Genomic DNA, 24,782 nt, shown 5'->3' with positions numbered 1-24,782 from the left:
GGAGGGCGCAGGGTCTGCAGGGTGGTATTGATGGGCTCGATGTTGAGCTGGGAGACTGATGAAGAGGTGATGGTGGATAAATGATGTGCTGGTCATTGAGGTGAGCAGTGAACAAACGAATGGAGTCTATACGTGTGTGTGTGTAGGGGATGGCACCGTGTTCTTTTTCAGCCAGTTTAACACGAGGCACTGTTAGATAGCCAGGTAGATGTGTCAGGCTGGTTGTCAGGGTTCGAGATACAGAGTCACTGGCATAAGTATGGCAGTAAAGCCATGAGAACTGGATGAGGTCATGCAGGAAGGCTGTTAAGATTGAGGAAGGAGCCCAGGGCACTCCAAACTTGAGGCGTTAAGCAGAGGAGGAAACAGCACAGGTGCCTGGGAAGCAGCAGCCAGAAAGGTAAGAGATGCACTAGCAGAGTGTGTCCAGGAGGTCGAAAGAACCAAGTGAGTCAAGGGGAAGGGCACAGGCAACTGTGCAGTGAACACTGCTCAAAGGTCAACTAAGGGCAGAGAAGGGGTGTTGTAATTGGCAAGTTTTTTGTGTGTATAAGGGAGATCTGTTTGTTTGTTTGTTTTGTAAGATGATATGCTCAAGGTGTCTGGAAGAGTGACTGCAGAGAGGGCCCATGGCTATGAGGTGGAGCTCTGGTGTCAAGGCATCACTGGAGAACGCCAGAGCTGGGGAACTGAGAGGACAGGAGAGGCCTAAGGAAAAATCATGTTCAACCTCTCCAGCAATAAGGGAAATAAAAGATAAAACTTTCTTTCAGACTGGCAAAAATTAACATTTGGATATTTATTTTTGTCCAGGGTTGGGAACAGTGCTCTTTAATCCACTATGTACAGAAATGTAAAGTGGTACAACCTTTTTGGGGGACGGTTTGTCAGCATGTTTCAAAAACATGTTGTTAAAGAGAATTCTCTTTGACTTGACCATTCCACTTCAAGAAATATGGTCTGTGGCATTTTGCAACCGCTGGTCTGCGGACCGGGCTGCCAGAAATTTCATGCGGTCAGCAAAAGAGGTAACCCCCCGATGCTGTATGAAGGTAACAGGCCCAGTGCTCTTAGTCGAATTCACTTATGCTCAGGGTGATTTCTGCGGTAGAAGTCCCCAAAGTAATTCTCCTATTTTCACCGGTCCCCAAGTATAAAAAGGTTGAAAACCACTACTCTACAGCAACATTCAAACAAGTACACAGGGGCATATGCATAAAAATGTTAACTGCAGGATTAGTTGTTATAGTGAGAAACCAGAATGAACTCATCTAACAACAAGGGAATGGTTTCACGCATTCTGGGACATTCCATGGAATTCCATGAAGTCAAAACAGAGAATGAATAGTCATATGCTTACAGTTTTAAAAAACGTGCCATATCATTTTTGCCTTTCGCACCTTGCCACATCCTGTTCCCTCTCTCTGGGATTCCCCCTTCCTCATCTTCATTTTTACCCAACTAGGAAGGACTCCTGAGCCCCAACTGTGGTGAGATGCCTGCTTGCTGAGTGTCCTGTGCTGACCCTTCTCAAAGCACACAAGGCTGTGTGGGAACTGTCCATGTATATGCTGACCCCTTGCAAAGGCTAAATGTTTCTCAGATCATTAATCTTATCATGCTGTACTGCTTGTTAAGCTTGTTGGCCTTTCATAGAAGAAGTCTAATGTAATGGCCCCTGTAGGGTAACAACTCAGCAATCTTCCATCCTAGGGGAGTTGACCCCAGCTCCACGGGTAGATCCTGATTAGTTACAGTCACTCTGTGGGCAGAGTGGATGACGGGCCCTTGATGATATCACTGAGCTATTGAATCAACTAACCTTGAAGCCAGTTTCTCCTCTGGCTAAGTGAGAAAATAAGCATTCTCTTTGTTAAAGCCAGTTTGACTTGGTGTTCCTTCTACTTATAGCCAAAAGCATTTTAACACTCTGCTGATGAAGTGTGTTGTAGTTTATTTTCAAATATTAAATGTTTGGTTAAATCTGAGTTTTCAATACAGGTCCCACCTACTTCCTTCAGCTCTCCAAGATGCATCCCTATCCCTAGTTTATTAATCAAATAAACTTTCTTGTGAAGGCTTCCCCGAGGGTCTATTCATCTTGTATGAGTAATAAAATCACTTCTACTTACCAACTTCCTTCCTCTGAAGATTTCTTTCTTTACTGCTTCCACATCAAAACTTCTATCATAATTCAATGAATCATGATCCTCACATTCCACAAGTCCTGAAGAATACAGCTGCAGAATGGGAAAAGAAAAAACCCACAGTATGCACAAAGTAATGGTGAAAGCTACAGGTCAGAAAATGGTATACCAAAAAGTAATCACCAGAAGTGAAGATGGTAGAACTGTGACCACTTTTTGGGTTGTATGAGCAGATCACAAGCCACCCTGCTTTTCTCTGGAGGTGGCCCCCATCCCCAGGCATGTTTTCTATTCCATAACCCTGACTGCCAGTGGCTAACTGGACCTGGTTAGGGCTCTGACCCCAAGCTGTGCCCATTAGATTCCCTATCTAGGGAAGTCATATAGGCTCTAAGCCAGATGATCAGAGCAAGCGAGTCTGCAAAGAAAACACACACACACACACACACACACACACACACACACACACACACACACACTCTAGGGCTAGAGAGGACATCCTAGCCTTTCCAGGGCCTGCTTTTTAGGCTTACCTGTCTGACTGCCTTTAGCAGCCATGATATGCCCTGCAACCTTATCACAAAAGCCACTTTTAATTTGTTACTTGAATCCAACCTACCTCTGAATTAAAGATCAATGTTATGCATATACTCAAATAACAAAGGGCATGAAAAACAAAAACTTTGTGATGCAGGCACATAAACAAAGATTTCTTAGAAAAAGCAAAAACTACATATAAAATTAGTAAGTTGGACTTCCTCAAAACTAAAACTTTTTTGCTCTTTGAAAAATTTCAGTAAGAAATCAAAAAGGCTCCTGACCTGTGGTGGCGCAGCAGATAAAATGTCCACCTGGAATGCTGTGGTTGCAGGATCAAAGCCCTGGGCTTGCCTGGTCAAGGCATATATAAGAAGCAACTATGAGTTAATGCTACTCGCTCTTCTTCCACACTTTCTTTTTTCTCACTCTTCTCTTTCTCCCCTCTCTTTAAAATTAATCAATAAAATCTTAAAAAATAAATATATAAAAAAGGCAAGCCAGAGACTGAAAAATATTCACTATATGTATATCTGACAAAAGACTTGTATCAGGGCCCTGGCTGGTTGGCTCAGCAGTAGAGTGTCGGCCCTGGTGTGTGTAAGTCCCGGGTTTTATTCCTGGTCAGGGCACACAGGAGAAGTGACCATCTGCTTCTCCACCTCTCCCCATTCTCTTTCTCTCCTCTCTCTTTCTTCTCCTCCCACAGCCATGGCTCGAATGGTTTGAGCAAGTTGGCTCTGGGCATTGAGGATGGCTCCATAATCACCCAGGTGCTAAAATAGCTCGGTTGCCCGAGCAACAGAGCAAGGGCCCCAATGGGTAAAGCACTGCCCCATAGGGGGCTTGCTGGGTGGATGCTGGTTGGGGCACATGCGGGAGTCTGTCTCTCTGCCTTTCTGCCTCTCACTTAATAAGAAGAAAAAAAGGAAAAAGAAATCAGGAATATGAGAAATACTCTCACAACTCATAATAAGACAAACAATTCAATTAAAAATGGGAAAACAGCCTGAACAGGCGGTAGTACAGTGGATAGAGCATTGGACTGGAACACAGAGGACCCAGGCTCAAAACCCTGAGGTCACAGGCTTGAGCAAGGGCTCATCTGGCTTAAACACGGGCTCACCAGCTTGAACGCGGGGTTGCTGGCTTCAGCATGGGATCACAGACATGACTCGATGGTCACTGGCTGGAGCCTGAAGGTTGCTGGCCTGAAGCCCAAGGTCACTGGCCTGAGCAAGGGGTTCTGCTGTAGCCCCCCATCAAGGCATGTATGAGAAAGCAATCACTGCACAACTAAGAAGCCACAATGAAGAATGGATGCTTCTCATCTCTCTAACTCAGTGATTTTCAACCTTTTTTGAGCAGCGGCACATTTTTTACATTTACAAAATCCTGGGCACACCACCTACCAAAATGACATAAAATGACACTCTAACTATTAGAATTTATTTAAAGTTTAAATAAATTACATTTATTAAAGAAAAAGTTAAATAAAAAAGGATAACCCCCTCATATATACAGTCCCACATAACATCCCTCATATATACAGTCCCACGTAACATCCCCTCATATACAGTCCCATGTAACATCCCCTCATATATAGTCCCATGTAACCTCACATATACAGTCCCATGTAACCTCATATATATAGTCCCATGTAACCCCTCATTTATACAGTCCCATGTATCCCCTCATATATACAGTCCTGCTAATAGATACTGGAGCTTTCATCAAGGTTGTGGGTTCAAATCAATTTGGAAAATACTCTCTCTATATAGAGACTGGACAAAATCAATTTTAGAAAATGTTGGGTACTTGTGTAACATCATAAGTCCTCAGAGCATGTCTACTGTCAGATTGAGAAGTTTGCTTTCTAGGTAAGGATTCTGATAAATACTAGAGTTCTCCCTGAGGTTGTGGGTTCAAATCCCATGGTCAGCTGGGTGCAGGGGCCTTGGTTTTGATGGTGTATATAGAGATTTGAGCTCTTTAAGAAGATGACCCTTCAGGAGGCCATATACAATATAGATAACATTGTAGTGCATTGTGATGCATTGTATATCACCCTCTGCGGGGACCTCTTTTAAAAAGAAAAAGGTCAAATATTTATATACACCATCAGGATAGACATAACCAGCTGAGGCTGAGGCTTCATCTAGTGGTGGCAACATTTACCTCCAGTCCTGACCAGGATTAGAAATCGGGACCATGGGAAGGAGTAGCAGCTTCAACTACTCGCTATGGCCACACAATGACAAGTGCGTGGCAGCCCAAGCAGGGACTTTTCTGGGTGTGGATGAGAGGCGGCCTACTATCGGTTCATCGCTAGTGGTCGGGATGAATCCTAGAAGGTGATTGGTCAGTGAGCATTCCCTGTGCCTCCACTCTTCCTGTCGCTGAGAGCTGGAGGGATTGTGAGGGGAATGTTTATGTTCGGATGGAGGCAGCTGGTGGCAGGCCGGATAAATAGCCTCCGTGGGCCGTATCCGGCACGCGGGCTGTAGTTTGGGGACCCATGTTTAATTTCCCCACGGCACACCTGACCATGTCTCACGGCACACTGGTTGAAAAACACTGCTCTAAATTCCTGTCTGTCTGTCCTGATCTGTCCTTCTCTGTCCCCTCCTCTCTCTCTTTGTAAAAAAAAAAAAAAAAAAAAAAAGGGCAAAACATTCGAACAGACACTTCATAGAAAGAGTTACAAATATTGAATAAGCACATAAAAAGAATCTCAGTATCATTAACCCTCAGGCAAATTAAAAGCACACTAAGATACCAACATACACTCACTAGACCAGCTAAAATGAAAAAGATTGAAAATACCATGTGTCAAGGATGTGGATTAAAGAAACTCTTATGCATTGTTGGTAGAAGTGTAAAATGATGCAATCACTATTAAAGGTAAGCATACACTTAATTTATGACCCAGCAATCCTCTTCTAGGTATTTACCCAAGTGAAATAAAAGCTTATGGCCATACACCAAGTCTCATATACAGATGTTCATAGCAGATTTATCCTAACATCCCCAAACTGGAAATGGTACATACGTCTATCAACAGGTGAATGAATAAACAAATTGTGATATATCCGTACAATAAAATACTATGCAGAAATGTAAAGGAAAAAAATACAGATATATTCAATAAGAAAACTGTACTGAGCAAACACCTACTGAGCAAAAAAAGCCAACCACAAAACAATATATACTGTAGGACTCCTTCCATGGAGATTCAAGAAAAGACAAGATCAAGCTACAGGGACTGGGAGTAGGGAGGAAATGATTGTAAGAAGCCATGAGGGATCTTTCTGGCGTAAAGGAAATAGTCTATATCTTGGTGGTGGTAGTTACACTGGTAAATACATGTCTTAAAACTCTCTGAACTGGCCCTAGCTGGCTGGCTCAAAGGATAGAGCATCGCCCGGTGTGCAGACATCCAGGTTCAATTCCCGGTCAGGGTACACAGGAAAAGCAACCATCTGCTTCTCTTCCTCTCCCTCTTCCCCTCTCACAGCCAGTAGTTCAGGTTCAAGTGTTGGCCATAGGTGCTGGGGATAGCTTGGTTGATTCAAGCATGGGCCCCAGACAGGGGGTTGCCAGGTGGATCCTGTCTGGGTGCATGTGAGATTCTATGTCCCCTCCTTTCACTTAAAAAAATCTCTCCAAACTGTACACTTAATATAGGTGAATTTTTAAAACATAAATTATAACAATAAAGTTAACTAAAAATAGTAGTAAATTTACATGAACAGTATATTAGAATAAAATATCCTGATCAAATAGCTTTAATCTCAGAATGGTTTAACAGCAAAAAATAAGCACGTAACATATTACTAATGAATTAAAAAACAGAATATCTGAGATACAAAAACCATATGGAACCCATGATTTAGAATTCTTTGTTATAAATAAAATCTTTAGGACAATAGACAAAACCTGAAAGGTTTGAGTATTAGGTGGTAGTAGTATATTAACGTTAATTTCCTGATTTTGGTGGTTGTATCATGATCATGTGAAAGAATGTTCTTGTTTGTAGGAAACACAAGAAAAGTACCCCAATTTAATTTCGAATGGTTCTAACAAAAACATTCTCTGTACTGCATGTGTAACTTTTCATGATATTCAACATTCTAACTTTTATCAAACTAGAAGAAATAAAACATCTTTATTTTAATAAAGTATTAAAAATATAAAGTATATACAAATTTAATATTTTAGAAGTATTCCATTAATATAAGAAATAAGACAAGGCTCCCTACTTTAAAAGCTCAATAAATAAATAAATAAATAAATAAATAAAATCACTATTATAACAGGATGGTCTGGAAAAATGAAATAAAACAAGAGAAATTAAGAGGTCCAAAAATTAAAAGGAAAATGAAATCATGTTTATTTACAGATAAGGCTTGTCTAAATAAAGTATCCAGGTGAATCTACAGACTTTTAGAACTAATATGAGTTTGCAAGATTGTTGTATAAGATCAATAAATAAAAATCAACAGTGTTTATATATAACAATAATAGCTCACTTTAAAGAGGTATTAAGAAAAAGTAAAAACAAACAAACCAGGAATAATTTCTAAACCTCTATAGAAAATATAATTATTGAACATTTCTAAAATTCATGAAAAGAGACCTGAATAATTAGAGACAGATCCTGTTGGAAGATCCTAATGGAAGGAAAGACTTATATATCATGAGGGTGTCTATTTTTCCCCAAATTGACCTATAAATTCAATGGAGTCAAGTTAGAATTCTTTTTTGTGTGTGTATTTTTCCGAAGCTGGAAACAGGGATGCAGTCAGACAGACTCCCGCATGCGCCCGACCGGGATCCACCCGGCATGCCCACCAGGGGGCGATGCTCTGCCCATCTTGGGGCGTTGCTCTGCAGCAATCAGAGCCATTCCAGTGCCTGAGGCAGAGGCCACAGAGCCATCCTCAGCGCCCGGGCAAACTTTGCTCCAGTGGAGCCTTGGCTGTGGGAGGGGAAGAGAGAGAGAGAGAGGAAGGAGAGGGGAAGGGGTAGAGAAGCAGATGGGCACTTCTCCTGTGTGCCCTGGCCGGGAATCGAACCCGGGACTCCTGCACGCCAGGCCGATGCTCTACCACTGAGTCAACTGGCCAGGACATCAAGTTAGAATTCTAATGGAACTTTTTGTGAAACCTGGTAAGTTAATTCCAAAATTCAAAGCAAGCGCGCGCGCGCGCACACACACACACACACACACACACACACACACACACACAAAATAGCCAAGGTTTATCATAAAATACAGTAATTAAGACAGCATTGCCTGACCAGTGGTGGCAAAATGGATAAAGCCTCAACCCAGAATGCTGAGGTCACTGGTTTGAAACCTCAGGGTCTCTGGTTCTGACTGTGGGCTCATCTGTGTGGGTTGTTGACTTGAGCAGGGTACTCGTCTACTTGATCTCAAAACTTGCAAGATTGAGCCCAAAGTTCAGTGGCATGAAAAGCCCAAGGTTGCTGATTTAAGGAAGGGATCACTGGCATAGCCCTGGTCAAGGTATGTACAAGAAGCTCAATATACAACTAAAGTGAAAGTAACTATGATTTGATGCTTCTCGCTTTCTGTTCTCCTTCTCTTGGAAGTGATCAAATGCACAACTAAAGTGAAAGCAACCACAAGTTTATGTTTCTCACCTTCTCTCTCCTTCTTTCTCCCTTCTGTCTCTTTCTCTCTCAAAAAGAAAAAAGAAAAAAAAAAATAGCGTTGTACCAACTCAGTGATAGACAAAATGACCAACAGAATAGAGAGCCAGAAACACACCTGTACAGATATGATACACTATATTGTTAGCATATTGGATAAGCATTAGTGTTCTAGATCTAGAAAACCTGGATGAGAATTCTGTAACCTTGGGCAAGTGACTTCTCTTTGACTCAGCAGTTTCATCTTTGGGTATAACTGTACCTACTTCTTAGGGCTGTTATGAGAGATAATAGTTTAATATAGGTTAAGCTTCCAGAACATTACTACACCTAATGAACAATAATAATAGTTATCATTATTATCATGACAAATTGGTAAGGAAAGAATAGATTATGCAATAAACAGTATTGGGGAAAGTGATAAAAGTGTATCTATACTAGAATCCAGTTGGATTAAGAAGCTATATCAGAAAAACCCAAAATTTAAGTGGCAAACATGCAATGAAGTGTATAGATGATGTGTTATAAAATTCACCTGAAACCTATGTAATTTTATTAAACAATGTTACCCCAATAAACTCAATTTAAAAAAGAGAGAGAAATGCCAAATTTTAAAACTTTTGTGGAAAAAAATAAAATTTTAGTACAGAAAAAACTTTCTCAGGGGAAATAAAAAATCTCACAAATTATGAAAGAAAATAAGGATGAATTTAGAAGTATTACATTAATATAAGAAATAAGACAAGGCTCCCTACTTTAAAAGCTTCAATAAATAAATAAAGGATGAATTTACTTACATTATAAGCTTCTGTCTGATAGAAAACACCATAAATAAAATTAAAAGTGCCTGATCAGGTGGATAGAGTGTTGGACTGGGTTGCAGAGGACACAGGTTCAAAACTCCAAAGTCACTGGCTTGAATACGGGCTCATCTGGCTTGAGCACGGGATCATCGGCTTGAGCACAAGGTTGCTGGTTCGAGAGTGGGATCATAGACATGATCCCATGGTTGCTGGCTTGAGTCCAAATGTTGCTGGCTTGAAGCCCAAGGTCACTGGCTCTTCTGTAGCCCCCCTCCCCAGGGTCAAGGCACAAATGAGAAAGCAGTCAATGAACAACTAAGGAACCGCCACAAAGAATTGATGCTTCCCATCTCTCTCCCTTCCTGTCTGTCTGTCCCTATCTGTCCCTCTCTCTGTCTTTGTCACAAAGAGGAAAATAAAACAAAATTAAATTAAATTAAAAGCAACACATATAATAAAATGTTACGGTATGTAAATATGTACATAAAAGCAAAACCAACATCTAAAAGAAAAAATGTAGTCTATGAACACAAGTCACAGAAGTGAAAAACAGAACTATGCATTAGTACAGCAAACAAGGCATAATCCCACTAGTAATCTAACAACTGCAAATGAAAAGGAAAGACCAGTCTTGGCTGGATGGCTTGGTTGGTTGGAGCATCTTCATGAAGTTTAGACGTTGCAGGTTCAATCTCCCGTCAGGGCACATACAGGAACAGATCAATGTTCTCCCCCCACCCTCCCTCTCTTGCTAAAATCAATAAATAAAAATAAAAGAGAGACCACTACGGTCTCAGAAAAAAATGTTACCTACCAAGAAGAGATCCTTGTGGCCAAGTGGGCTCACAATTCAAAAAAAATAATAAAAATATAAAGAGCACCTAGGAGCCATTTCTAAACAGGGGCCTCTCACTCAAGCTTCACTTCAGGAGTAAGCCTGCACGAAGCACCCTGTCTCCTCTCCACTGACCTCTCTTCCTACACTGTTTCTGCAATGGAGCCAGACCTTATAAAGGAGTTCCTGAAATCTTACTTCAGCCAGTAGGACCGAAGCTTTTCCCCATCCAATTAGAATTAGGCAGCTATTAGCTGTAAGCATCTTCATTAACCAATCAGAGAAACTCCATTCTGAACACCCCCCCCCCCTCCCTTGCATGTGGATAAACTAATCAGGGGCCAGGGCCAGGGCCTTTTCTCTATATAAGTCAGCTCTCCTCTGGCTCAGAGAGCATACTTTTACCCTTTCCATCCAAAATTGAAACCACTGAAGATGTCTTGCTGGAGCAGAGCAGAGCTAACAGAATGGAGCCTTGCCCCTGGGCTGCCTCACACCTGTGCTGTTCCACACACTTGCTAGTTGAATGATTGACTGTAACAGAATGAGCTGTTCACACTGCATAAAGTCTCCTTCTTCATTGCATCCCATATTGGGGATTCCTGCTCGCACTGAATTGGCACCAAATGTCCATTGGATGACACCTTCACAACCATCAAGGAGGAAAAAATTAAAATCTCATAATATAAAGTGTTGGCAAGGAAGAAGAAAAACGAATTCTGAACAATGGCAGAAGTCAAATGTGGAGAGCTATTTGGCTCATGCAGTGAGGTGCCCAGCAGTTCTGCTTTTCCCTATGTGCCACAGACCACAGAAATTCTCCTGTGAATTAGAAGACCTATATAAGGATGTTCTTGATAGCTGGTTAGTCATTCAGAAAAAACAAACAAACAAACAAACAAAAAACATGGAGCCCTGGCCAGGTAGTTCAGTTGATTAGAGCATTTGCCTGATACACCAAGGTTATGAGTTCAATGACTAATCAGAGCACATATAAGAATCTACCAATGAATGCATAAAGAAGTGGAACAACAAATTGATTTTTTCTCTCTCTCTCTCTAAAAATCAATTAAAAATATATACATTAAAAAAAACTACTCATTGCCATGAGAATACTTAGTGATATAGTCATGAAATGGAATATACAGTTAAAATTAAAAAGCTATATTTATTAATATAGAGAGATCTCAACCATCCACGGAATTTGTCCAAGAATAATATCATGTCATGTGATAAACATGAATAAAATCATGTCTTGTTTATAAATATTTGAATATATGTGGTAGAAGCATAAAATTAAGAACACAAGAAAATAAAAAACACCGATTTGTGACAGCAATGATCTCTCAGGAGGAATAGAGGGGAACAGAGAGAAGTAAAGGGTCCTTAACTATCTATGTTTTCTATCTTCAGAAAACATGAAGCTGAAGCAAATATTGTGTAATATCCTGATTTTACAAATCTGGTAGAATTGTTTATGGGCATCTGTTATTCTTCAAATATTTCATTAAAATTTCTTTTCAAAAGCTTCTTCATAATTCTTGTCTTATCAGTTATAAGTAAAATTAAAAATAATCATAAGGTGATAAGATTTGAAACAATTAAAAAAATTAGAAAAATATGCTCCTGAAATCTCCACTTAAAAGCCCCAAACCATGGCCAACTCATCATTCTTTGTATTCAAAATACCACTTTTCTATTTTGGTATGTCTTCCCTAAAAGAACTCCTGTGTTTTCAAGTAACTTACCAAACAATTTTCATGAGCAGCTACATTCTCTGATCGTGCAAAGTACAGGATACTACACTCGAGGCCTTTGGGGCAAAGTGCACATGTCCTTTTTTCCATCTTTTCTGCAACCTGAAAGACACCTATAAGGAACAACCCTGATGAGAAATGGAAAAGTGGAACTTCTTGGTCTCAATAACACTTCCACTAGTCTTAAAGTAGAAGGAAGGCATTTTGTGGGTTGTTTTTGTTTTTTTTTTTAAGATTTTATTTACTGATTTTAGAGACAGGAGAGAGCGAAAGAGAACAGCAGGGAGGTAGGGAGGAATGGGAAGCACCAACTCACAGTTGCATCTCCTACGTGCCTTGACCAGAAAGCCTGGGGCATAAACCAGTGACCTCAGCGTTCCAGGGCGATGCCTTATCCCCCGCACCAACACAGGCCAGATTGGCATCTGTTTTTTTTTTTTTTTTAATTTTTATTTTATTTTATTTATTCATTTTAGAAAGGAGAGAGAGATAGAGAGAGAAGGGGGGGAGGAGCAGGAAGCATCAACTCCCATACGTGCCTTGACCAGGCAAGCCCAGGGCTTCGAACCAGCGACCTCAGCACTTCCAGGTCGATGCTCCATCCACTGCGCCACCACAGGTCAGGCTGGCATCTGTTTTTATGAGAAATTTTTAACTCCCAGGGAAAAAGGAATTGGGATCCAAGTGAAAAAGCAACTTACTTTGTATTTTGTAATGGCTTACTTAAAGAAAACATTAATGAATTCATTTCAAATGTCTAAACATGAGGAAAACCTTTACTCAAGAAATACAAGCAGGAATTTAAATACAAAACTTTTGAAACATTGCCTTGCCCATGGTAAGCTCTCAATAATTATTACTGTCATTAGAAATAAACAAGAAAAGAATGATGTGTTCAAGAAATAGTGCTCTGGTTAGCTACATGTAAAACTTTTTCTGTCATACAATATTCAAAAATAAATTTTGGGTGAATTGAAGAAGTAAATGAGCAATGTACCTTAATTTAAATGTGTTTTAATTTAGCCTTATAATAATTTAGGAGAGAAAGACACATGAAGGTAGAAAATTTATTTTTTTGAAAAAAGGAATGGGCCTGATGAGGCAGTGGCGCAGTGGATAGAGCGTCAGACTGGGATATGGAAGATCCAGGTTCGAGACCCCGAGGTCGCCAGCTTGAGCGCGGGCTCATCTAGTTTGAGCAAAAAGCTCATCAGCTTGAACCCAAGGTTGCTGGCTCCAGAAAGCAATCAATGAACAACTAAGGTGTCACAACGAAAAACTGATGATTGATGCTTCTCATCTCTCTCCATTCCTGTCTGTCTGTCCCTATCGATCCCTCTCTCTGACTCTCTCTCTATCTCTGTAAAAAAAAAAAAAAGGAATGGGCCTGGCTGGACAGCTTTGTTGGTTAGAGCTTCGTTCCGAAGCACAAAGGCTGCCAGCTCGATCCCTGGTCAGGACACATACAGGAACAGATTGGTGTTCCTCTCTCTCTCTAAAATAAATAAAAATTAAAATAAAAAAGTTTTAGACGAAAGAAAAGAAATCCAAGAGGAGACCTAGAAAGAAAAGGGAAGAAGCAGAGAGGAAAGAAAAAGCAAGCTGTTTTCAACTCTTCACCTGGCCTGTCAGTGCGAGGTAACCTCTGACCTATGAGTTTGCTATTAATTTGACTACAAGGCTCTATTTAACATTTTTTTGCCTTTTCCAATGTTCATCCACTTATTCACTGGTTTTCTATAGAGGAAAACATTTTAATTTTAGTTTTGAAACAAAGATTTATTTTATCACTTAATGGTGAAAGTTTTAAATTTAGATGAGGTTAACCACTTAAGTTGTTCCTAAAAGTCTTTTTTTGTAATTCAGAAGTATAAGACCTTTTGGTTTCTCTTAAATTAGAGCTTGCATTTCACAAAGTCAGAAGACTGCACTTTGGCATTAGCAATTACTATTTAGCACTCTAATGAGTTTTTTCTTTAATTTCTGTTTCCTGAAGAAGAATTCAATCCAGAAATATGAGCCTCGGGTGTAGCTGAAGAATTTCTTGAGTCTCATTAAAAAAAGCAAAAAGGGGCTCTGGCCGGTTGGCTCAGTGGCAGAGCGTCGGCCTGGCGTGCAGGAATCCCGGGTTCGATTCCCAGCCAGGGCACACAGGAGAAGCGCCCATCTGCTTCTCCACCCCTTCCCCTCTCCTTCCTCTCTCTTTCTTCCCCTCCCACAGCCAAGGCTCCATTGGAGCAAAGTTGGCCCGGGCGCTGAGGATGGCTCTGTGGCCTCTGCCTCAGGCGCTAGAATGGCTCTGGTTGCAACAGAGTGATGCCCCAGATGGGCGGAGCATCGCCCCCTGGTGGGTGTGCCGGGTGGATCCCGGTCGGGCGCATGCGGGAGTCTGTCTGACTGCCTCCCCGTTTCCAACTTCAGAAAAATAAAAAAAAATAAAAATTTAAAAAAGCAAAAAGGAACAGGTGAAATTAATTTTAATTCAACCAACTATATTCAAAATATTATCCTTTCAATATTTAATCAATATGAAAATTAATTCATTCTTTTGTACTGAGTCTTGAAATAGTATATTTTGCACTTACACATCTCAATTGGATAAGTCACATTTTAAACACTCAACAGCCATGTGTGGTGAGTAGGTACTGTACCAAATGGCACAGCCAAGGATATAAAGAAATATAAAGAAATAAATATAAGAATGTGCCAAGGTTGCAAGTTTGATCTACGGTCAGGGAACATACAGGAATCAATCAAGGAATGCATAAATGGTTGGAACAACAAATTGATGTTTCTCTTTTTCTCTCCCTCTTCCCTCTCTTTCTCTCTCTCTCCCCCTTTCTTTCTTTCTCCAAAGTGAATATATCTGGGCCCTGGCCAGTTGGCTCAGTGGATAGAGTGTCAGCACAGCATGTGGACATCCTGGCTTCGATCCCTGGTCAGGGCATACATAAAAGCAGCCATCTGCTTCCCTTCCCCTCCCTCTCCCCCTTCTCTCTCTCTCTCTTCCCATCTTGCAGCCAGTGGCTCAACTGGTTCAAGCAAGCACCAGCCCCTGGCGCTGATGATAATTCAGTAGATTTGAGAACAGGTCCCAGATGGGCATTGCTGGTTGCATCCCAGTGGGGTACATGCAGAAATCTATCTCACTATCTCCCCTCCTCTCACTTAAAAAAATCTCCTTTTCATATTTTTAATTATTACATATATTTGGCCTTATTCCTGTACTTCTATTTTGTTCCACTGACCTGTCACTTCCTCCAAAAATACCACGCTTTTCAATTTTCAACACTTTAGAATATAGTTTAATATTTGACAACACAAAGCCCTTAGGATGAAAATGGGGAAAAATCCCAATATTTTATTCACTTCAGGCCCAAAGTCTACTTCGATAGAATATCATGTTCTTATTTAAAAAACACTCATACTAGACATTAAAATTTGTAAAGCATAGGCTTAAAAAAATGTTAAAGACAGTAAATTAATAGAGCTAAAGTCCCCTAATAAAATAACATTTGACAGGATATGCAACACCCCTTGTTGTACAAGAGCTGGACATATCCCAGCGTTACCCTTCCTTTGCAAATCTGGACTTTTAGACAGTTGCTCTGCATTAGGCTGAACTGTCAGGATGCTGGTACCTGAGCATGGCCCCCTGTACTTGCTCTGGGGACTCTGTGCCTGTCTGAGCTGCACTCCCAAGTCCACCGGCTCCTAGGGTCCTAGCACTTGGGAATACACTGGTGACAACACTGCTGTTCTGTGACCTGGAGTTTGTTTCCACTACTGATGGACAGAAATCCAAGGTGGGACACACAAGCTCCCCCTAACGGCTTTTTCCTGCTAAAACATCCCCTCATCAGTTTCCTAAAAAGAGCCTGGCTCTTCTAACATTAATTTTTCTAGACTGGAGGATGTACATAACTCTCTGTAGTTGGGGAAGTCACATTAGGGGCTTTACATAGACAGGAATTCCCTCCTATCTGAATACTTGTTATATGTTACCTGAAACTTATGAACCAAAAAACAGTTGGATAACTTGATATCCCTCACCATCTGAATGCAGGAACTATAAAGACTCAGACAGTAAGGGAGGGCTTTGTGTATCTTTGGGGCTGGGACATTTCGGGAAAGAGTCCATTGATCTCCATCAGTATCTGAGACTAAGAACAACAAAGATCAGCAGGGCTTCCCAGGGTCCTTCGACTGGGTTTAGCAGGCCTGAAGGCTACAGAGACTGGGCAATAATTCGCAAAAATAGAACTGGTAGCCAAGAAAGGTTCAACAGAATGAAGCCACTGAAAACTATAAGCTAGGAACACATGAACTATGAAAATTCAAACCAATACAGCTAATCTTAGTCTCTCAGGCCCAGCCCCACCCAGGAAGGGACTGCTAAAGCGACAGCCTTTGCAGGATGGTAGGGATGTCTTCCTAGTCCTCCTCTTCCCAGAGATTGTCCAAAGCCCACCAGACAAGGGCAACCCATCCAGAGGACTTAGTCTGGGGTAGACATCCGTTCCACCACTAAAGAAATAAGTGAACTAATGGAATGAGATTCACTAATATTGTGATTCCATTTACAATCCCCTTCCAGTAGAATACGGTCTGTATTCTGGATTGACACCCCATTTGTGGTGCTGGCTTGGAAATTTCTTCCCCTTTTTTTCCACTATGCTTTATCCATTGCGCCACCACCTGGTCAAGCCAATGAGCAAAATCTTTCTTGCATTTACTATTTTAGTTCTTTCATTATATATCAAATATGTAGGAGAAGTCAGCTTAATCATGGAGTCCATTGACAGGATACCTCAACTGGATGAAGATCAGAACAGTAGTAGACAATACCTGGAGGCCTGGTAATGAACTTGGGAACAGACATGGAAAATGAATGGCTCTATCACCTTGTCTCTGGATGACACGACTGGATCTAACTTCGGGAGAACTGTGACTGAGTAAGTATTTGGGATAGTCAGAATGCTTTAGACTGCATGTGTTGTGGGGGAGGAGCAGTGGGCAGCCAAAGAGCTGGATGTTCAGTGAACTTTAGGGTATCCATCTAGGTCAGTCACACACAGCACAGGGATGTCCCCTAGCAGGCATGTTTGTACTGTGTGATTCCACTTCCCTAGGCACAGCTGAGAGTCCCAAAGGACCCACCTGCCCATCTCCTAGATATACATAATTTAGAAGAAATTTTAGTTCAGATTGAGCTGGTTTCTCAAGGAGATATAAAAACTGGGGGGCTGGGAAGGTAGCCATATTCTATCCATTATCAGAAAAATTGGACCAAAGAAAGAGAAATACAAAGCAGATACACTGAGAGATGAAGAAATAAGAGAGAAGAGAGTGCTGTCATAGTTTATGATGGCTTCTCAGGTCCTAGTTCCTGGCTCTTTCTGCAAAATGCTACAGCATCCATGCTCCTGACCTCCCTGCTTCCCAGTAAAAAGCTCCCTTTTGCTTAAATTAGATCAAATTGTTTCTATACTATTTTCAGCCAACAAGTCCTAATTAACATCCAAAGTGGCCTGTCCTCTCTGTCTATAGACACACATATATGTATGTTTATGTGCACGCTCACATGTGTTTAAGAGAGAGAGAGTTCTGACAGCAGTATGGAAGTGGACAGCCCTACCCTCATTGTGCATTCCTGGTCTGCTCCAATATCTCATCCCCCTGCTTGTTTGCCCTGTCATGACTCCATTCTTCACACTGTTGCCTGAGTGATCTATCTAAAATGTACATCTGCCCATGTTTCTCCCCCAATAAAGACCTTCTCCGTTACCTACAGAATAGAAGTCAAGATCCTTAGTGGCACATTTAAGCCCACTCATTCCTTCAACAAAACTTAATGAGAACCTGCTATGTACTTACTGTTCTAGGCACTAGAAATAAAGCGGAGAATACAATGAGAGTTTCAACTCTCATGGAACTTACGCTGTAGTAATAGAGACAAACAAGTTGTTTTTTTTTTTTTCAGGTAGTGATAGGTGCTTTTAAAAAAACAGCAAAAGAAAGAGACATAGAGAAATAAGGGGGGAGGGCAGTGCTCTTTTATCTCTCTCTTTTTTTTTTTTTTTTTTTTGTATTTTTCTAAAGCTGGAAACGGGGAGAGACAGTCAGACAGACTCCCGCATGCGCCTAACCAGGATCCACCTGGCACGCCCACCAGGGGCGAGGCTCTGCCCACCAGGGGGCGATGCTCTGCCCCTCCGGGGCTTCGCTCTGCCGCAACCAGAGCCACTCTAGTGCCTGGGGCAGAGGCCAAGGGAGCCATCCCCAGCGCCCGGGCCATCTTTGCTCCAATGGAGCCTCGGCTGCGGGAGGGGAAGAGAGAGACAGAGAGGAAGGAGGGGGGCGGGGTGGAGAAGCAAATGGGCGCTTCTCCTATGTGCCCTGGCCGGGAATCGAACCCCGGTCCCCTGCACGCCAGGCCGACGCTCTACCGCTGAGCCAACCAGCCAGGGCCGGCAGTGCTCTTTTAAATAGGATGGGCAGGCAAGGCAGTGCAGGATGCATTTGAGCAGACTTGAATACGGCGAGGAAGTGAGAAATAGGATGCAAATGGAAAGACCTGAGGCAGGGACAGATTTGGGGGCTTAGAGGACCCACAGGGCAGCAAGGGGTGGCAGAGTTATCAAGATGGGCAGGGGCTGGATCAGATGAGGACATGGGGTACACTATAAGCCAAAACTAAGATATTATTCTGAAAGAAATGACAGACTATTAGAGGGCTTTCAGTAGGAGAATCACATGTGCTTTCTGTTTTTCAAAGATCATTTTGGCAGCTGTGCAGGCCTATCTGTAAGAGGGGCTCGAGTAGAAACCAGGAGACCACTAGTACAGGGTGATGATGGTGTCTTGGAACTGGATGGTAGTGTAGAGGTGGTGAGAAGCAGGGAGCCTGAAATAGATTCTGAAAACAGAGCCAAGTGGTCGGACTAATGCATTAGATGGGAGGTGAGGAGGAAAAAGAGACACTGAGGGTGCCTCTAAGGCAGGGGTCCCCAAACTACGGCCCACGGGCCACATGCGGCCCCCTGAGGCCATTTATCCGGCCCCCGCTGCACTCCCAGAAGGGGCACCTCTTTCATTGGTGGTCAGTGAGAGGAGCATAGTTCCCATTGAAATACTGGTCAGTTTGTTGATTTAAATTTACTTGTTCTTTATTTTAAATATTGTATTTGTTCCCGTTTTGTTTTTTTACTTTAAAATAAGATATGTGCAGTGTGCATAGGGATTTGTTCATAGTTTTTTTGTTGTTGTTGTTTTTTTTTGTATTTTTCTGAAGCTAGAAACAGGGAGAGACAGTCAGACTCCTGCATGCGCCCGACCGGGATCCACCCGGCACACCCACCAGGGGGTGACGCTCTGCCCACCAGGGGGGATGCTCTGCCCCTCCCGGGCGTTGCTCTGCCGCCACCAGAGCCACTCTGGCGTGGGGCAGAGGCCAAGGAGCCATCCCCAGCGCCTGGGCCATCTCTGCTCCAACGGAGCCTCAGCTGCGGGAGGGGAAGAGAGAGACAGAGAGAAAGGAGAGGGGGAGGGGTGGAGAAGCAGATGGGCGCTTCTCCTGTGTGCCCTGGCCGGGAATCGAACCCGGGACTTCTGCATGCCAGGCCAACGCTCTACCACTGAGCCAACCGGCCAGGGCCTCATAGTTTTTTTTTATAGTCCGGCCCTCCAACAGTCTGAGGGACAGTGAACTGGCCCCCTGTGTAAAAAGTTTGGGGACCCCTGCTCTAAGGTTTCTGGCCTGAGTAACTGGGTGAATGGAATGGAGAAGGCTAGTGATAGAACATGTTTGGAGTATGTGAGTGTATGTCGGGGAACAGAGTTCTCTATGGGACTGTTTGAGATCACTCCAGACGTTAATAAAGTTGGTTATAGGAGTAATGGAGTTTGGGGAAAAGGTCAGAATGGAACTTGTAGCTGAAAAAGTGGCCACATTCTAAACCCGAGGAGCTTTGAGGAGGCCTGCATGGTGGCCTTAGAAACTCAGAAACCTAAAGTAACCATGTATGATGGTCTGAAATTAAAACTTTCTAACTAAAATCAGTTCATGGCAGGTAGTCATGTCCTACGGTATTTTTTCCTAACAAGTCAATGTTTACCTTAACTGAGCCTATCTGTTGTCTTTTTGCATCTACAATAAATACCTGATAATGTGCCTTTAAAATGTAAGAGTAACATGCCTTTGGAATGTAAGAGTAATCTTTTCCAGACCCCTAAGGGTGCAGCCGAGAACACAACTCTCCTCATTATTTTTGTTGTTATCTATGCTATATACCTGCCTATATAAAAGAAGTATGTTTCTATATGGGTTACTTTATCTAATCCCAAAGATTCCCCTGCTTTGTTTTCTCCCATATCCCTAATCTATCACCAATGGATTTCATGTTACCCCTTATGTCTTCTTAGATTCCGATGTATAAAATAAGTGGTGAAACTGCCATTTTCTGGATCATTTTCTCAAACCGTTGAGATGTTTGCTTCCCAGCAAATGTCATTACTTTGGCTCAAATAAACTCTAAAAATTCTTACAGGTTAGGGCGTCTCTTAGCTTGACAAACCTTATCTCCAGTAACTCATCTTGTACTGCATATATATACACATACTAGCTGAATGAAATATTCAACTGCTTGACCTGTGGTTGCCACACATATTTTGTGGCTGATACCTTTATTCACATCCTCCCTTTCCCGGAACACCCTTTCAACCTTTTTACCGCTGACTCACCTTTTAAAACTAAGATCTATGTCTTCACCTCCAAAAAGCTTTCTGTGAACAGCAGGCTGAGTTAGAAGCCCCTAACTAGTGCCTGTGGGGTGCTTACCAGGTCACATGCGAGTTGCCCACTAGATTCTCTGGGGCAGGTCCGCCCGACTTTTGTGTCCCCAGAGCTCTCCTGGAGCTTGGCCCTGCTAGGAAACATACTCCTGTTTAAGGCAAGGGAAGGAGCCCACTGAAAAGACGGTTGCTTCACTCACAGAGACCCCTTGGGCGCTCGAGTACGGTATGGAGAGGAGGGGATGGATCCAAAAGGTCACATTCTCTGGGCAAGCTTGCCAAACTGCTCCCTGAGCTCAATGACCACTTCTCTTCAAGAAGGGTGCCGTGGCCACCTCTCCCAGGAATTTCACTGGCTGTACAGGTGGGAGGAGCCGCCCATGGAGAGAAAACTACTGGGATTCTAGTCGTTTTCCCTTGATGCCATCATTCTTAATCCCGTAGGACAGCAGCAATGGGCTGTCCAGCCAGCAGCCCGCGAGGTAAACGGAAGTTATACGGCCATGGAGGAACCGGAAGTCAGTTCGGGGGGCCGAGCGCCGAGGGGCCACAGAGCCCGGGCTAAGTCCGTCAACACAGCCTCTGCTCGGGGGCTGGGACCCAGGCCCGGGTCCCCAGACGGCCGCGGCCCCGGCGAGCAGGTCCTGGGCCGGCCCAGTCTCTGCTGGCCCCGCCCCCCGCGCGGTACTCACCGGTGGGCTGCAGGGCCGCGCCGCAGGCCTCGGGCTCCGGCGCCGCAGGCTGGACGCTGCGGCCCAGTTCCGCCAAGGGCGGCGCGGAGGCCATGGCTGCGCGCTCTGCCCACACCCGCTCGCAGCGCTGGCGGAAGTTCAGCGGCCGCCGCTGGGACGGAGAACCGGCGGTGACTAATTTCCCGTCCTCGGAAAGCCCCCAGCCAGGGGAGAGCGCGCGTCAAATCTGTAGGCGGAGTTCTCTGCCAAGCGGGAGCTCGCGTTTTCGCCAGATGAGAGTCTGAATTAAAAATCCGCCCCCCACCCGCGCTCCTTTTTTAACTTGCCGGGCAATACACACCCGGCCCCTTCGCTTCGTCCCAGCGTCGGAGGCATGGTGGCTGGCCCAAGTCCCTGTGTTCAGTTGGAGAAATGACTGCTTTTGAGAGGTTCCCTTTTTCTTTTAAAAATTGTATTACACCGAGCTTCGCCTACATAGGTTTATCATAAACAGAGGCAAAATTAACCAACCGTAATTCCAGTTACCAGTTGATGGCCTTTATTAGCACCCATGGGGTACATAGCACCATACAAGAGGTTTTTCAGTGCATGTTAACAGAGAGAATGTAAAAGCATATAATTACAGTTGAAAACTAAGTTGTTCTGGAAAAGAAGTACATAATGGTGGTTTGCTGAGGAATTAAGAGAAAACTTCTGGAGATCTTGCAATTTGAGCAAATTTTAAAGAGGAGAAAGGAGGCCAAAGTGGGGAAAGCAGAAAAGAGAATATTAAGAATAACAACTTGGACAGTCTTGATGATGGATACATGAATTTACCAAAACTTCCAAACTGCCCTTTTGCTGTTCTGCTTGGCTATCTGACCCCACTCTTACTGGACTATCGCCCCTGAAACAGAAAAGTTCTAGGAAGCTGGTCAGCTGCCCCAAGGAATCGTAGGACTGCAGAAAGGAGCGTACCAGAATTCCTGACTCAACGCACACTTGCTCAAAGCTCTCCCCACCTTAATAAATGTTTGCCTCAGAGTCTGTTTCGGTGCACTTCTCCTGGAGGAGTGCCGCAGCAGGTCTTTCTCCTCTAATAAAGCCTGCACACCTGGTGTTCGAGTGCCGTCTCATTCTTACACCTGACAAATACAGAAATGGATTACAGTAGCAAGAGTGGGGCTGCAAAACGAGACAAAGAACAGACCCTTACAATCAAGGGTTTTTTGCATTTTAAACAGGTGGATAGAGTTGCATATAGCTCATTTTATTGCACTTGGTTTGGCTTTACTGTACTTCACAAATGTTGCTTTTTTTTTTTTTTTTTTTATAAATAGAAGGCATGACCCTCCACCAGCAAAAAGATTACTACTTACTTTACTGTGATACTCGTTTTGTTACTGTGAAATTACCAAACAGTAATATCTCAGAATTAGGCCTGTATTCCTTGCCAGGCAAACAAAGTCCTAAAGACACTAGTTCGGTCAGGTCATGGTGAAGCAGTTGAAGAACACCTTCCACCACTCTGTTTATAATTTCACCATTTTAGTGTCCTACTCTTAAGCAGGAGCAGACCACCATCATCACTGAAGAAAGCCTATAACAAAAAACAAAAAACAAAAGAAACATACAAGGAAAACAAGAAATGAAACTTAGAGGTCACAGAATATGCAGAAAGAAAATATACATATAAATGGATGTATAGATGTGTGTGAATACACACCAACAGTATTCAAAGATATAACAGTGGTTGGCAAACTCATTAGTCAACAGGACCAAATATCAACTGTACGATTGAAATTTCTTTTGAGAGCCAAATTTTTTAAACTTAAACTATATAGCTAGGTACATTTCTTATCGAGGTAGCACCCACACGTGGTATTTCGTGAAAGAGTCACACTCAAGGGGCCAAAGAGCCGCATGTGGCTCGTGAGCTGCGGTTTGCCGACCACTGTACTACAATAATGAACCAAAAGAAAAAAAAAGATGCTATTAACATTCAGGGAAGATAAGGGAGCCCTAGAAATTATAAGTCTGAGAACAGAAAAATAAAACCCATTAGACAAATTGGAAGATTAAATTGAGGAAATCTAGACAGTACAGCTAGAAGACAGTGCTGGAAATGAAGAGGAAAGATAGGAAAATTAAGAGAACCAATCCTGAAGGTCTACCATCTGGATAACAGGAATTCTAGAAAGAGAGAACAGATGAGCAATTATTAAAGAAATAATTCAAAAAATTTTTCCTGAAGGACAAAGTTTCAAAGATTGAAGGATCCCACTGAGCACCCAGTATAAGGGATGAAAATGGACCCTTACCAGGAACAGAACATTGGGACAAAGTAATACTATAACCTTCAAGAGATTAAAAACTAGTTGTATATACAAAAAGAACAGAATGGCATCTGACTTCCAGAAGTCACTCTGGATATCAAAGCAAGAACATTTTCAAACTTCCTAGCAGCAACACTAAAAGCTTAGCAGATGCCTTCAAAATTGGGAATGAAGGCTACTCAAGAATTCTATAGCCCAGGGGTCCCCAAACTTTTTACACAGGGGGTCAGTTCACTGTCCCTCAGACCGTTGGAGGGCCGGACTATAAAAAAAAACTATGAACAGATCCCTATGCACACTGTACATATCTTATTTTAAAGTAAAAAACAAAACAGGAACAAATACAATATTTAAAATAAAGAACAAGTAAATTTAAATCAACAAACTGACCAGTATTTCAATGGGAACTATGCTCCTCTCACTGACCACCAATGAAAGAGGTGCCCCTTGGCCCTGGCCGGTTGGCTCAGTGGTAGAGCATCGGCCTGGTTTGTGGAAGTCCCCGGTTTGATTCCCGGCCAGGGCACACAGGAGAAGCGCCCATCTGCTTCTCCATCCCTCCCCCTCTCCTTCCTCTCTGTCTCTCTCTTCCCCTCCCGCAGCCAAGGCTCCACTGGAGCAAAAGATGGCCCGAGCGCTGAGGATGGCTCCATGGCCTCTGCCTCTGGCGCTAGAATGGCTCTGGTCGCGACAGAGCGACGCCCCAGATGGGCAGAGCATCGCCCCCTAGTGGGCATGCCAGGTGGATCCGGGTCAGGCACATGTGGGAGTCTGTCTGACTGCCTCCCCGTTTCCAGCTTCAGAAAAATGCAGAAAAGGAAAAAAAAAAAAAAAAAAAAAAAGAGGTGCCCCTTCCAGAAGTGCAGCAGGGGCCGGATAAATGGCCTCAGGGGGTCGCATGCGGCCCGCGGGCCGTAGTTTGGGGACCCCTGCTATAGCCTGTCAAAATAGCAACCAAGTATAAGGGTACAATAATATTTTCAAATATGCAAGGTCTCAAAATATTTACCTCTCATTTTTCCTTTTCAAAAGGTACTGAAGTATATGCTTCATCAATATGTGGAAGTAAACCAAGAAAAAGGGAAATAATGGGATTTAACAGATCTGACATGAGAGACACAGAAAATGTCTAGGACACTGATGGAAAATGATATGATCTAATACAGACTGAAGCAGGTCAAGGTATCAGAATTTCTGCACAAAAATATTTTCATACTAATCAAG

At 42.9% G+C, this 24,782-nt stretch overlaps 1 protein-coding gene across 2 annotated transcripts in view; it reads right to left on the bottom strand.

The window, feature by feature from the left end:
- SETDB2 (SET domain bifurcated histone lysine methyltransferase 2) overlaps positions 1-24,782 on the bottom strand; it is a 110,349-nt gene that overhangs the window by 27,676 nt on the left and 57,891 nt on the right. Inside the window, exons 12-13 of one of the 2 annotated variants that reach the window (XM_066380903.1) lie at positions 11,750-11,871; positions 2,133-2,240 (exon numbers count right to left, since the gene is read on the bottom strand). In XM_066380903.1, coding sequence (XP_066237000.1) covers positions 2,133-2,240; positions 11,750-11,871 — 230 coding nt within the window. Of the gene's footprint in view, positions 1-2,132; positions 2,241-11,749; positions 11,872-21,626; positions 22,823-24,782 lie in introns of those variants that run through there. The other variant, XM_066380900.1, reaches the window with a different exon arrangement.

The sequence above is a fragment of the Saccopteryx leptura genome, chromosome 4 (genome assembly GCF_036850995.1).
Source record: "Saccopteryx leptura isolate mSacLep1 chromosome 4, mSacLep1_pri_phased_curated, whole genome shotgun sequence".
NCBI classification, from domain to species: domain Eukaryota; kingdom Metazoa; phylum Chordata; class Mammalia; order Chiroptera; family Emballonuridae; genus Saccopteryx; species Saccopteryx leptura.
Note: the sequence above shows the minus strand (reverse complement) of the source record. Positions and strands in the feature narration are given on the sequence as shown.